The sequence below is a fragment of the Hypanus sabinus genome, chromosome 27, assembly GCF_030144855.1.
Source record: "Hypanus sabinus isolate sHypSab1 chromosome 27, sHypSab1.hap1, whole genome shotgun sequence".
Taxonomy (NCBI): domain Eukaryota; kingdom Metazoa; phylum Chordata; class Chondrichthyes; order Myliobatiformes; family Dasyatidae; genus Hypanus; species Hypanus sabinus.
In genome coordinates, this window is record NC_082732.1 from 32568701 (window position 1) to 32584771 (window position 16071).

The 16071-nt window shown below is 36.5% G+C and overlaps 1 protein-coding gene across 2 annotated transcripts in view; it reads right to left on the bottom strand.

Annotated features, from left to right (window-relative positions):
• Positions 1-16071, bottom strand: part of prkcz (protein kinase C, zeta) — a 375947-nt gene that overhangs the window by 63490 nt on the left and 296386 nt on the right. For both annotated transcript variants that reach the window (XM_059952188.1, XM_059952187.1), the window contains exon 16: positions 10488-10577. In XM_059952188.1, coding sequence (XP_059808171.1) covers positions 10488-10577 — 90 coding nt within the window. The remainder of the gene's footprint in view (positions 1-10487; positions 10578-16071) is intronic.

Sequence of the window (16071 nt, forward strand, 5' to 3'; positions counted from 1 at the left end):
TACCGTCTACTTTGTTAAAGCGGTGTGTTGGAGTAATCTTTCAAAAAATGTTAACAGTCTGGAAAATCTCAAACACAAAAAAATCTGTAGATACTGGAAATCCAAAGCAACACACACAAAATGCTGGAGGAACTCAGCAGGGCAGGCAGCATCTACGGAAAAGAGTAAACAGTCAACGTTTCAGGTTGAGACCCATCTTCAGGTCTGGAAATCTGTTAGTTCTGCACTATTAAAGTCCAAAGCGTGCTGGAGTATTGGAGTTTTAATGTACCTTGACCTCTTTATACAGGGAAGCTAAAATAACAATATATTTTTTGAAAACAGAAAATATCATTTCAGGGATAGAATTTCTAAGTTGGATTGCATGCAGTATAGAGAATATGAGGAGAGAAGCAGAAAGAAACTGATGAATATGAAAAGATAATGTACATCACAAACTGGCAGTTGATTAATATAACATCCTGTAAGAGGTTCCAAGGAAAGATGGAACCTGAAATGTTAAAGTCTGTTCTCTTCACAAATTCTGATTGACCTGCTCTGTTTCTACTGTGGTCCATTTATACTTCAGATTTCTAGAATGTGCTGTTTTTTTGTTCAGTATTAAATGGAAATATTGGTTTAAATTATAGCCAGCAATATGCAAATATACTGAAACATATTCCTAAAATTATGGCCAAGGAGCACCTGGGGCAAAAGAGAAATGAAGTTAACATTTTAAGTTAATGCTTTATTTAAATTAGAACTTTTGTTCCTCAGCTTTTGTTTGCTTGATAGCTCCCATTTTTACCTGTCACCCTCTTCCTCCCACTACTTTGTTGCATCCTATGAAAGGCTTGCTTTTTTTCTAGTTTCTGCTCCTAATGCAAGGTTACAAATGAAATGGTAACTGTTATTTTCCCATTTACAGGCTCTATCTGCCTGGTCTTGTATTTCCCTGACCGTATTTCTTATTTTCAGCTTTTGCATTATTTAGTTTACAAACAGGGCAGTGTTAAATTTGAAAATAAAATTCAGGATTTTTGTTTCAAAAATCACAAGACAGGCAAACATTTTCTTAGCACATTCGTATTCATATCTTGACAAGAAAATAATGATAGAAATAATTAAAAGTAATGAATAAAAATTAACCAGAAATAGGAGAGGATTGTTCAGGAAAACCATAGTATACTTAAGCACTGCCTTGCTCACAGAAACACTGAACCAGTCAAAATTTAACATGCATAGACAATTAATTAGTAGTTAAAATTTAATGTTTCTGTATACTCTGGTGCAACTTGGAAAAAAAGTCTCAAAGAAGTCAGTTTTGCAGCCGTGATTTGAAATCTTTGTGCTAAAACTAATTAATTTAATAAGGTACTTGATCAGAAATACTAAGTACTTCTATGGCTGAATCTCCGAATCCAAATCTTTAGAGCAATACATGTATTTAAATCGTAAGAAATATGATATAGTAATATCCTGATGGTACTCTTACTAGGTGTTAACAATCCAAATCTAACAGACTGTCATTCTAAAAACATTCACTTTGACAGGCTATGCGTAATTTCTTTCTGCTTTGCGTGCAATAATCTTGCCCAGCAGGAAACAAGTGAATAGGCAGCTGGTAGCTATGACACACTATGATCATTCCAGAATGTCAAAGACCAAATTGTGTACATCTTTGTCAAACTGGAATTAGCAAATTTCCTGCATCATACCCTTTGGGATGTTATACAGTATCATGTTCTACCATATCTGAAGAATTTTTTTCAAAGAGTATGTTTAATAGAATCAGAATTAGAATCAGGGTTATTATCCTGACATGAAATTTGTTAACTTAACAGCAGCAGTTCAATGCAATACATAATCTAGCAGAGAGAAAAAAATAATAAACAAATAAATCAATTACATATAATGAATAGATTAAAAACCATTGAAGAACAGAAATACTATATATTAAAAATCACATATTAATCCAGTCCTGTCAAAATAAAAGACCATAAGGCATAGGAGCAGAATTAGGCCATTCAGTCCACCAAGTCCGCAACCTCATTCCATCATGGCTGATCCTGGATCTCATTCAATCCCATACACCAGCCTTCCCGCCATATCATGCCCTTACCGATCACGAAACTATCAACTTCCACTTTAAATATACCCATGGTCTTGGCCGCCACCACAGTCTGAGGCAGAAATTTCCACAGAGTTACGACTCTCTGGCTAAAAAAAAAATTCCTCTTTACCTCTGTTCTAAAAGATCATCCCTCAGTTTTGAGTCTATGCCCTCTAGTTCTGGATACTCCCACCATAGGAAACATCCTCTACCCATCTACTTTATCTAGTTCTTTCAACATTCAGTAGCTTTCAATGAGATCCCACCACATTCTTCTAAATTCTAGTGAGTATAGGCCCAAAGCAGCCAAATGCTCCTCAAAAGTTAACTCTTTCATTCCCAGAATTATATTTGTGAACTTCCTCTGGACTCTCTCTAACGACAACACATCCTGAGATATCAAAGCAATTTAAAGAGTAACTAAAGTTCCAAATAAGATTGCTATTTATAAAGAGAATATCATGCTAATTCCTATGAACAATTTTCAATAAATGGGATTAGTGGAGGTAAATTGTTAACTGTTCTTGCCATGGTTATTCTTCACATTTTCTACTTCCCTCTCAATCAGTGACTCAGATTTTACCAATTCACCCCAATTATCTATATTCAGTAGCCATATTATTAGGTACAGTACATCTGTACATCAGCTCTTTAATGCAAGTATCTAATCAGTCAATCATGTGGCAGCAACTCAATGCATAAAAGCATGCAGACACAGTTAAGAAGTACAGTCATTCTGACAAAATATCAGAATGGGGAACGAATGTGATCTAAGTGACTGACTGTGGAATGATTGTTGGTGCCAGACAGTGATTTGAATATCTCAGAGACTGCACAACTCCTGGGATTTTCATGCACAACAGCCTCCAGACTTTATAGAAAATGGTGCAAGAAACAAAAAACATCCATTGAACGGCAGGTCTGTGGGAAAAATGCCTTTTGAATGAGAGGTCAGAAAGGTGACTGTAACTCAAATAACCATATGTTGCAAGAAGAAGAGCTTCTCTGAATGCACAACATGTCAATAGGTTAAGGTGGATGGGCTACAGCAGCAGACCCATCTGGGTTCCACTCCTGTACCTACTAAAGTGGCCGCTGAGTATATATTCATCATTCACCCAAACTTTTCTCAAAACTCCAAAAGGTCAACCTTGCTTTCAAAATTACCAACCTGAAACTAGCCCTCAGACCACTCCAGGTAGTGGTGGCTGATCCAGCTGAAACAGGAAATATGCAACCTATGTAATGGAAGATAGTCAATGCCATAACCATTTGGGCTTCTCTCACCATTTTCTACACTATCAGTGAAATTACTAACTAGAAATAACGATGAAAATTTGACTTGTCAGCACAATCAACTTATCACCACATCTATGAGTCTGCGTTCCAACAAATAATTTATTCCTTGTTGTGTGGTCAAGAGGAATTGGGACACTGATCACCAAGACCAGTACGGGAATGGCTTTGTGATTACTGGACAAGATAGTGAGTGAGTGAGTGAGTGAGTCTGTCTGTCTGTCTGTCCAGGGTGGTGATGATGCAAGTATTTTAATGTTCTAGGCAAAAATACAAACCATGACCTTTTTTATTTATTCATTCATTTATTTCTGGGATCTAGACATCATTAGCAAGGCCAGCATTTAATGCCCATCCTTAATTGCCCTGGTAAAGTTAGTGCAAGCTGCTTTTACGAAGTATGGTTGTCCTCTTGCTGATAATACTCTCACTTTAAACTCCTGTAATATTAAACCAACAATAAAAACGTACCAAGACAAGATGGTTTGCAGCTTGAAGGAGAACACACAATTGGTGATGTTACTATCACTGTTCACAATTGGTGATCACTATCACTTCTATCACTGTTGTTGTGGGAGTGGGTATGGAAAATGCTGTTGGAATAGCCAGGATGACTAACTGCAGTGCATTTTGTAGATATATAAAAACTGTGTTATATTGTGCTGAATTACATCGATTAGGGCATGGATTTTGTTCATCAACATTGCTCACAGACCTTTGAGACAAATATACACGTGCATTTTTGTCCCAAAATATACCCAAAACATTGACTGTTTATACTCTTTTCTATAGATGCTGCCTGGCCTATTGAGTTCCTGCAGCATTTTGTGTCTGTTTTTTTTGGATTTCCAGCATCTGCAGAATTTCATGTGTTTGTGTTACAATCTTTATAAACATCTTTGCCAACACACTTCCTCAACACTCATATTCTTGCTGGTCTACATTGACTGTCACTCCTCTAAAGCTTTAACTTTAAAATAAAGCACTTGTTTTTCTGAGCTTCTTAAACCATTCCATTTCACTCCTACCTCCTCCTTTAAAATAACTCAGTTTTCATGACCTCCAAGCAAGAAGGGCATTTTATCTGAGTAACTTTGATGGAGATCAGTTAGCTCAATAGAAAATGACACCAAACTTGGATAATCCAAGTGTCATCAGTTCCGTTGATTACTGCATAAACTTGCTGAACCATAACAACTTCACTTTTATTACTCTACCCAAAAGAATAGTGAGAGAGCACTCTGGAATCTGTGCTAGGTTAAAAGGATAACCTCTGCAGGCTGGGTCTCCCATCAATACTGCTCTCCAATATTTGTTCCCTGGAAAACAAATTGAATTACCTTCATTGGTACCTGACCCAGCGCGAGATGAGGAACTTTCTTGTGCTTATTCTTGCAACATCACATGCACCATCAATCTTCAGGCCATGCCACTCAGGGTCTTGTGCTAATATCTTGTGACTGTGTTGTGTTTTATTGTAATTCTATGTACTGTGCAGTACTGTGGCCCTAGAGTTATGATGTTTTGTTTAGCTGTACATGTATATAGTTGAATGACAAGGAACTTGAAAATTCATTGAGAGATCAAGGAAATTGTAGGAAATAATTCTATTCATTTAGGCATTATCCTCCCTTCAGTGACCTGGTGGAGAAACTTTTCCTCTGGAATGCCATAGATTTGATGCCCGATTTGCACTAAATGAATTTAATCCAGTTAACATGCAATAATTGACCTCAGAGATACTGGCTCAGGAAGGGAAGAGAAGGAGACGCAACTAAAGAATCAAATTGGTTAGACTGAGGAGAAAATTCAACACCTGCATTAGTCACTTTCTCTAGACACTAAGTCTATAAAATTTACCTTTATCCAATAACTGAAAGCAGCCAAAAAGATGATTAATGTGAAATTAACTCCATAGGATCTTTATTAATATTCATAGGATTAACCTTACTGCTAGTGAACATTCATCAAGTATGACATCAAGTGTAATAGTGTGAAAATTACTGAAAAGGAAGCTACATAATAAATGATTTCATTAATATTTTAATTAATTAGTGCTTACATATAGTATTGTAACAGAAACAATTCTATCAACTTAAAAGTAGAACCAGAAAAATGGTGCTGATTTGTCACATTGATTAAATTAGTATAAAGATCAATTGTGTTTTTCAATATTATGAATAAAATACATTCTTGCAACAGAAAATGGCTACCATGCCAAATTAATTCATGGATCAAACCCCTCTGAGAATATTCTTGTTTAATTTTTCTCATCTAATAGAAGGCATCTAAGAAAAAAAATAATATATAATGGCCTGGATCTTTCAATTAAAAGCTGACATCTTTGCTCAGAAAGTTCAGAATCATCTTTTCTTAAAAACAGATGAATAGGGTGATGCAAGTATTAATGCTTTCCAGTAGAAACCATCTCCAGCAATTTCAGAGATTAAGAAGCCTATTAATTTGCTGCACAAGTCTGGGACATGAAGATATTGGAATTTAAGAGGGGCATTGGGTACACTATGTTGCAAGAGATACATCAAGGCAGAAGAATATTGCAACAGATGGTGGGCTACAAAAATCAGAATATCAGTGTGAATATTGAAATCCTGCAGTGTTAAAGATTGATAAACTGGAGGTGGTTTAAGACAAATTGAAATATTTCAGTGGCATTTTAAGCATCTGCTGAGTAGCATTTGTGTGAACACATTTGCAATTCCACAGAGGTGGAAAATAGTGTAAACAGTATTAATGAACATTATGGCCTAATTTTTGCCTGCCTCTCACAAATGCTATTCTTCCTAAGTTCCAGATTTAGAGGTCTTACTTTACTGGAGTGAAGCATCCTGGAGGTGAACAACACAGGCATAGAGTCTAAGTGACAGCAAAAATTCAGACAATATAATGGATTGATATAAAAATCTTGACCAGGTTGTCAAGATTTTAAATGTTTCTGACTGCCTCTGACATTCAAAAACTTGTAAGGGGTATTAAAAGGCGAATAAAAAATTAGAGAAACGGAAGAAAAACTAAAACAATTAAATAATTGAATATATTAAACAAACTACCATTTATTTAAGCAAACAATGTACTTTATATCTTACTTTCCCACAGCCTCACTATCTCCTTTGAAATCAATGGCCAGATAAATTTGTCCCAGGTCTAATCTGGGAGCTGGATCTGAAAAAAAAATCCAACTATAAATGCTTGTCAGTTGAGCAAGATCCACCTCTTCTGCATCAGCAGCAGAGTGTATTGAAAGTTTAAGCCTTCACTGTTGAGTTCAGGAAGTTCATGTTTGACAACACTGTGTGGAATTACTTGACTTGTTGATATTTACCAGTAATATGTGGATATGGCTGGAATGACAATTGATTAAAATGCATAGGACAATTTGATGAAGAGGAACTGTCTTCCCCATCACAGGACATATTTGGACAAGATTTCCCACAGCTCAACCTGACCCATGGCTACATCATCACTAAAATCAGCTCATTGGTCTACTAGTGAATAAGAACAATTGCTCCTTTAATGACAATTTTGCACCAAATCTTTGATATTTCTTTTAGAAACTTGGATGGAAGGTACAGATTACTGTCAACAGTCATTGGCAACTAAACTGACATTATTCTTATAATATACTATTATAAATGGTGACTTGGAGTAACAATTTGTCTTTTGTCCAATCTGTATTTAAAATAGAGTGAAATCTTACAAGTCTCTATATTAGAATCATGAGATAGCCATAAGTATTTTCAGTCACATAGTTAGCTTGGTTCTGGATTAATACTTAATTTAAGCTTCCTTATTCTTGAGGAAATTCTAGATCTAGCTTCCCTACTCTAAGTAGTATATTAAGATCTCCTCACTTCTTGTACAAAATTGTGCCTTTCCATACTCGCTGCATGTTTCTTGCATCCAAAGCTTTCGCATTATGTCTTGTTCATAACATCAGTCCAAACAATACTCTAACCTCTGTGAGTGACACAGTGCTCTCCAGGTCAAGTGCTCAAGTGCCACTTTTACACCAATTATTCCTTTTGAACCATTCCTCATAATGTAGGGTCAACATTTTTTCACCTTAGTTAACATCAAAATGGGTATAAAGAAATAAAGAAGCAGAGCTAAGCAGACTAACAACATAGAATTCTGAAAGCTTATATGGCCAGAATTCAATACAGATTAATTGTGTTAATAATATGCTTTTTCAAATGTTGCAAATTTGTTTATAAGAAACATCAACTTGCCTTGAAATAAAGAGAGATTTTGACACATTTGTTAACTTCACTTTCAATAGAAAGCTACGTTACAATGTAATTACATCCTTTGTAAATGTTTTTTTTCTATTTTTTTTATATAGTAGATAACAAAGGGAGTGTTTTTCTGCAGATTAGCTTTAGGCAAAGTGTCTCATTTTAGTACCTATAAAGTTCCTTCTCAGTTTCTATAAAGTGCTTTCAGGAGGCTGATTTGCAAATCTCTTGTCATTTACAGTGTCAGTCCAAAAGATAATCCAAACTTCAGAGTTTATGAGCAGCTCAAAGTAACGCAATCCATGCAGACACTAACAAGATACAACCAGGCCATGCACAAAGATTCCTCAAGTGACACTGTGACAGATTGGGACATTCAGTACCTCATTTACACAACCAGTTGGACTCCAAAATGAACTCAGCATCCACTCGAACTTTCCTTCCAATCACAGTATGACCAGACTGAATTCTACCTTCCAAAAGTACCCCACACTCTGGAAGGGTAGGTTCCACATTAAGTTGAAGTGAGAGATGCTGCAGTGTAAAGCAGGCATGGATTCCACTCAGATGGCTTATACCCTGACAATCTATTTGTTGCTATGGCAGTTAGCATTCACAAATCACCACCTGCTGATACCTGATGCAGGGAATAGCAGAGTGTGCATACATGGATTGATATTTGCGTCCTTCAGAAGGAAATATGTGAACCAGGAATGAAGGTATCCTACTGTGAAATAGTAATGTAAACCAAGTCAGTCATGCATTAAAAATCAAGGTGAAAATATTTTTGCAGGAATAAATTAAAATTAAATGTATGCTAAAAAAGTCTATTTTTTTTAATTTAAAGTAATATCCTGGCAGTATGGCACTGAAAACTCTGCTTATTCATAGTTAATTTTGAGATTTTACCAAGAGTAGGGAGGTTATTTATGAAAATATCCTGACCCATTGCTATTTTGCAAGTTTTGTTATTAGGTCCAGATGAATCACCTGTGCCTCCTGTATCCTCTTTTATTCCCATTCACTTCCAGGACATCAAAACTGTTCAGCATTTTACTTCTCTCGATCTAAAAATCCTAAAATTCCAAGTATGTTTATTCTGTTTTTTCTCCACCTCTTTTGTAGCCGAAGGAATGGCTTTTCTTCTTGGTTATCTATTTCTTATTTTAAAAACTATCTGGTTAATCCTACTACTTATAATGGATGTAGAAAAGATAGAGAAGTCACATTAACTTACTGAGGCTATATGATTACTAAATCATTATCTGTGTTCCTTCACAATGGTAACCAAACTGTCACCACTGCCATTGTGGTCACTTTAAGCTCTTGACAACTAAATTATTATCCAAAGGTGACAATGTTCTGCCTTACCTAATGTAGCTGAAGTAGGAAGAGAAATCTACAACAGTAATACCTTGGTACACTAATCTCTAAGCAGGTCATTCTCCTCTCAACAAGTACTAGCTCCAACTGTTATATTCATTAGAACAGCAGCAGTATTCTAATTCCTGTGGCTTTCAGATTAGTAACACTGGTTAAAAATAATTCACAAATAGAAATGTCTTCTTTTTAACAGCAATATGGACATCTTAAAACAATTTGCACGAAAGGTGCAAGTGCACTTCCCACTAAACAGACTTAGAGTGAAGCAGTTATTTCAGCTGATAGATTAATCTTGATTTTAGACTGCAGGTGAGTTTAGTACAGAAGCAGGGTCAGGGTAATAAGGTTGGAATTAGAGCAAGTTTAGGATTGTGGGGTAAATAGTGGGAAGTGGTTTGTTTATTTTGGTGTTCCTACCTACAAGCAACTTGCAACACCACAGACACATTTCAGCCAGAAGTCAATTCTAAAGACTGACACCTACAATGCCAGGAATGTGGAGTGGGGTAGTGTGATAGAAGGGAATCTGGATCACAAGGAAAGGATCCAGATTGTGGAAGATGGGTTGGGATGGAGTGAAGGACAGGAGAAAGAACAGATGGTGGGTTTGTGGAAAACAGATGGAAGGTTGGTGGGGAGCAGATAGCAATTGTTTGAGGGAGCCAATGGTGTTCATGGCAGGGGGAAGCAGATGGTAGTGGTGGGGGATGAGGAGAAGTCAGTTCACACAGATGTTGTGTTGGAAAAGTCAGGCTTATTGGTGATTATAGGACCTAGAAGATATGTTCTTGTTCCTCTGGTCTGCAAGCACTGATATAAAGGCAACTCCTTTATTTCTCAAAGTCTGTTAAAAAGTTAGATTACTGAGAGGACATTATAACTATTTTAAATTATAACATTTAACTAACTGATCCAGTTTTATTTCCGGCTTTTACTGTTATGGAGTGCTCTGAGATCATTATCATGTTGAGGGTCAATGACACAGAACTACAATGTGTGAATTCCATTGCTGTGTCTGTTCATTTTCCTTTCCTTAATTAAAAAAAGTCTTCTATCCAAATGAACAGTTTTGTGGATAAGCAAGTGATTTTGCAGGGAAATAGCTGAGTGTATTAGTCAGCCATAAGTACATACCCCAAATTAAAACTTAACTGTCTAATCCTTAGCCCAGTTTTATCGGATAAGATGCAGTAATTCATTCTTTGGTCACAATTATTTAAGTTCATGGATATATTACCATTAATAGTCCACAAAGTAAGAATGATATGACTCAGGTTATTACCAGATTACTATTATTCTCTCATAAATCAATTATGCCAGAGCAATGTGCCTTTTCTATAAGAATAAGGATATATCAAGAGGTCATTTGATTATCTCCATGAGGCAAGGGATGGAATCTGGAAGGCTATCTGTCCATCTAGAACAACAAATGATTGGAAGCCTGCCAAAGATTTATTACTCACCAGATCCCAGTCTATGCTGCGGAAAAAGGTATGAGTCTGGATGTCAGCAAACCCTGTCTGTGATTGACACCCAAGTCGCTCTTTAGGGTCCTGTGAACAATTAATATGAAATCTATTACACTGTCTGGTCAAAGATATAAATGCTCCAACACTCAGACAGCTAAAATACTTGGATACAAGGTTTAACGTTATCCAGTACAAAAGATACTACAATTTGTGCAGCTTCATTTTGACATTTGAAATTGTCACATCTGTGGATAAAAGAATTCACTTAGAGCCAATGTTGCTTAAAAACATGATTTCAGAGTTTTATCAAAATAACTAACCCATCATTTCTTTGGATATTTTTATTCAAAAATCTTAATTTGCAATGCCTGTTTGTCAGTAGTTAAGATCTAGATTTTTATAGCTCAAGTTCTTGAAGTTCAGCACAAATCCACTGAAAATTCCAGCTGCTTTAAAAAAAAACAACCCAAGAAATAGGAGGCATTAGAGTTATCTATGCAAGAGACCACTTTCATTCAAGAGAATTTGCATTTTCTTGCTGTGAGTGTGTGGTTCTTATCTGGAAACAGATTTTGACCCACATTCCTAAGACATGCTGCTAAATTAATTGGTTATTGTTAGTTATGTTTTAATGCATGTTTAATGGCAAAACAAATCAAAGGGGAATCGATGGGCATGTGTTAGAGAACTGTTGCATTGATACAGGGGAATAAAGAGAGGGAAATGAATCTAATGGGATTGATGCCTTGGGAATTGAATGAACCTGATGAGTTGAATAGTTTCATTCTAAGAACTGTGTCGTTATAAGATCATCATCCATTTACCCCCACTCACTTCTTCCTGTCAGTGAACAATCCCCCAACCCTTTGAATCATACTTTATTCAAACACCCTTTTGGAAACCCTGGTACTTCTGAAGCAATTTTTCTTTTCATGAGATCCCACAAGTGAAAGCCCATGGGATGCAAAGCAGGGTGGGAAATTAGATCCAAAAATGACTTAGGAGCAGGAACCAAAGAGTAATAGTTGATGAGTATTTTCGGGAAGGCTATTGCCTGCTGTGCTCCATAGGGTTTCGAAGAGACATCAGATACAAAACATTTGTTCAGTGTAACTGTCATTTTATTATTCCCATTAATTCCACTGGCTTAGCTTCCAGCAGACTAAAGTTTACTTTTGCTGCACTCTTCCTTTTTATACACTTGGAGATAATAACAAATTATTATTTTCATTGCATACTGACACACATAAGCTCCCCAGTGACCAAAAAGATAGCAAAATAGTGCAGGAAAATAAAGCACATGGTAGATGACATGTCATCTTAATGCAAGAAAGAACCAGGCTGATTACAGATAGTTCAGAGGGCTAGTAAAATAGAAATTCCAGAAAGAACATGATAAACAACTGGTAGCAAATATAAATGAAGAAATAAATATTCTATAGACATGTGAACTTACTGAAAAGAATAGCCAAACTTAAAGTGGATAAATCACCTAGTCAGGGTGGAATGCATTTCAGGTGGCCAAGAGAAGGGAGGAAGTACAGAGCCCTAGACACAATCTTCTCAATACATAGTGGTTCAGAGAAAAGGAAAACTGCACTTATTACACACTTATTCAAAAATGGTGTGGGAATAAACTCAGTAATTACAATCTAGTTAGCTCCTCTGATGAGGAAATACAGAAAATATCAATTCGAGGCAGAATTAGTAATTCTTTTGGACAAGTGTGGACAGATTAGAGAAAACCAGCATGGAACTGTTAAAGGCAAGTGGTGTCCAACTAACTTGATATAATTTTTATGAAATAACCAATACAGGTTCCCCAAACTTATGAACATTCAAGTTATGTACAGCTGTGCATGTGAACAATCATTTGGGAAATTGGTGGGATAGATTTGTTGGCTGCTGCAGGACTGCAGGCATTTTCTGCCATGTGGGAACTTGATTTATGTCTGCATTTCTGACTTGTGAACTGTTCAGGTTACAAAGAGTTCACAGGAATGGAACCCTGCTGTAACCTGAGGAGGCCCAGTAAGGCTGAAAAAGGAAATGTGCTAAATATAGAATCTACAGACTTCCAAAAGGGATTTTGATAGATATCAATAAGATTAAAAGATGAGGAATAAAAGAGGCAAGAGCAACAGAGAGAGACAATTGGCTAAGCAACTGTAAGAAGAGAATTATAGCAAAGGGATATTTTTCAGATTGGAAGGAAGTATGCAGTGGAGTTCCCCAGGCCACAGGACAAGAACAACTGCCTTTCTTAATATACACTTATTATTTGGACTGGACCGATTTCTCCTCTGTTTGTGTAACTGATCTCCTCACATCCTCCTCTTTTGCAAGCAGAATAATCCACCTTCTCCAGGATAAAGACCTTCATCCCTCAAATAACTTAAACAAGTCTTTTCTGCAGCCTCACCAAAAGCCTTCACGTTTTTTTCTTGAGCATATTGTCTAGAAGTGGACACAATATTGCAATCACAACCAAACCAATATTTTATAAAGGTTTGCCATAATTTATAAAGTCCAAGATCTTGTTTCAGGGTACACTTTTATATTTGTAGATATCTCATACAGTGGCATGCAAAAGTTTGGGCATCCTGCATGGTCAGTACTTAGTAACACCCCCTTTGGCAAGGATCACAGCTTGTAAGCGCTTTCTGTAGCCAGCTAAGACTCTTTCAATTCTTTTCACGCATTCTTCATTGCAAAAGGCTTCTAGTTCTGTGAGATTCTTGTGCCGTCTTGCATGCACTGCTCTTTTGAGGTCTATCCACAGATTTTCAATGATGTTTAGGTCGGGGGACTGTGAGGGTCATGGCAAAACCTTCAGCTTGTGCCTCTTGAGGTAGTCCATTGTGGATTTTGAGGTGTGTTTAGGATCTTTATCCTGTTGTAGAAGCCATCCTCTTTTCATCTTCAGCTTTTCTTACAAACGGTGTAATGTTTGCTTCCAGAATTTGCTGGTATTTAATTGAATTCATTCTCCCCTCTACCAGTGAAATGTTCCCCGTGCCACTGGCTGCAACACAAGCCCAAAGCATGATCGATTCACTCCTGTGCTTAACATGTTCTTTTCATGAAATTCTGCACCCTTTTTTCTCCAAACATACTTTTGCTCACTGCGGCCAAAAAGCTCTATTTTAACTTCATCAGTCCACAGGACATGTTTCCAAAATACATCAGGCTTGTTTAGATGTTCCTTTGCAAACTTCTGATGCTGAATTTTGTGGTTAAGAACACAGGAAAAGTTTTCTTCTGATGACTCTTCCATTCAGGTCATATTTGTGCAGGTGTCACTGCACAGTAGAACAATGCACCACCACTCCAGAGTCTGCTAAATCTTCTTGAAGGTCTTTTGCAGTCAAACGGGGGTTTTGATTTGCCTTTCTAGCAATCCTATGAGCCAGTTCTCTTGGAAAGTTTTCTTGGTCTTCCAGACCTCAACTTGACCTCCACCATTCCTGTTAAATGCCATTTCTTAATTACATTATGAACTGAGGAAACGGCTACCTGAAAACACTTTGCTATCTTCGTATAGCCTTCTCCTGCTTTGTGGACGTCATTTATTTTAATTTTCAGAGTGCTAGGCAGCTGCTTAGAGGAGCCCATGGCTGCTGATTGTTGGAAGAAGATTTGAGGAGTCAGGTTTGAAAACAGGTTTGAATAAAGCTTTGAAATTTGCATCACCTGGCCTTTCCTAATGATGACTGTGAACAAACCATAGCCCTAACAAGCTAATTAAGATCTGAGACCTTGGTAAAAGTTATCTGAGAGCTCAAATCTCTTGGGGTACCCAAACTTTTGCATGGTGCTCCTTTCCTTTTTTTCACTCTAAGATTGTATAAATCAAACATAATACACTAATCTTGCTTAAAATGTTGAAAGGTATGTTTCATCTTTAATTTTATGACTTTTGGAGATCAGTTCATCTTCTACAGTAACAGAAATTTTGACCAGGGGTGCCCAAACTTTTGCATGCTGCTGTAACTTGTTGGTTTAGTGAACAGTGAAGAGATACTAATTTACAAAGAAGATTTAAATAGGCTAGTGGCTATGGCATAGATAGTAATGAAACAATGCTGAGTAATGTGAAATTTTACTTTTTGGCAAGAATATGGATGTATTACTATAAAGAGGTAGAAGAACAGAAATTTAGAGGAATATGTACATAATGGCAGACCAGATCCAGAAAGTAGCTTAAAAGGTAAACAAATAGTCGTAAATAGTCATAAAATAGAAGAGCAGGGAAATTATGGCAAACCTTTATAAAATATTGGTTTGGCTGTGATTTCAATATTGTGTCTAGTTCAGGACTTATTTAAATTATTTGAGGGTTAGGGGTCTTTAGACTGGAGAAGCTGGGGCTGTTCTTCTTGGAACACAGGAGGATGTAGGGATAGCAGTTACACAAATAGTGGAGAAATTGTTCCTACTTGTTGGGGGGGGGGGTGTTCAAAAATTGAGGGCATAAAATGAAGTAAATGGCAAAAGAACCAGAGTGACAGGAGGAACAATGTTTCTCCACGAAGAATGGTTAGGGTTGGAACGCCTGCCAATAATAGTAGTGTAAAGGAGAAGTGTTTGAGTATCTGTGTAAGAATTTCAAAAACTTTGGAGAGAGGGCAGGGTAGTGGGGCTTTGTGGACCGCTCTTGCATAAGGCTGGTACAGACTTGATAGGTTGAATGTTTCCATGATATTCTGTTTTCTCCCATGTTATTAAACTTATAGTTGTTTTTTTTTGCTGGCTTTTAAAACACTCTATTTCTCAGGCCTATCGCTATTCTTCACAATATTGTCAGCTTTTTTCCCAACAAAATATCATGTTTAATCTTATTAGTTAGTCATAGATGCATCTCTTTTCTTGTAATTGTTATTTTTCAGTTGTATACATCTTATGAGTTCTATTTATATTACTTTCTTGTCTACAATCATAACATTTAAAATAATTTCTCACTCTATGTTCGTGAATTCTCCCTTTATAACTATGTAACTGCCTTTAAGACTAAACTCTTGATTCATCTGTTTCACTACTGGTGACCAATGTATATTTCTTTGAAGCTGATCAAATGCACGATCTTAAGACTGCCTTTGCCAATTTATTTATATATTCTATTAGTTTACTTCTCCATTTACTTGATATCTAGTTTAGATTAACGAATTCATTTATTTAACACTTGTAATATTATTTGAACTATTTTTTCTATCATCCAATCATTTTTTAAGATTTAAATAAAATATCCCAATTTAACAATAGTAATAAGACAAAGTTTGCACCTATCGTTTGATAATAAGAACCACCACTTCTGGAGTACATCTTCTAGCTACTGCACTTAATTCCCCACACTCAACAATTTCCTTGACTGTTGGTCTGCTTGGTTATTACACAATATATTGACAATATCACAAACCAGCAATACCTGAGAATCATTACAAAGTGAATACACGAGAGGAACTCAACTCATTGCAGCTCCTTCAGTTCACTTGATGAGTTGCTACTTATTGATAAGCTAAGCATGGAGCTCCCTGTCAGATAGCACTGTCTCAGCACAATAGGGAAATTAATGAGGGTA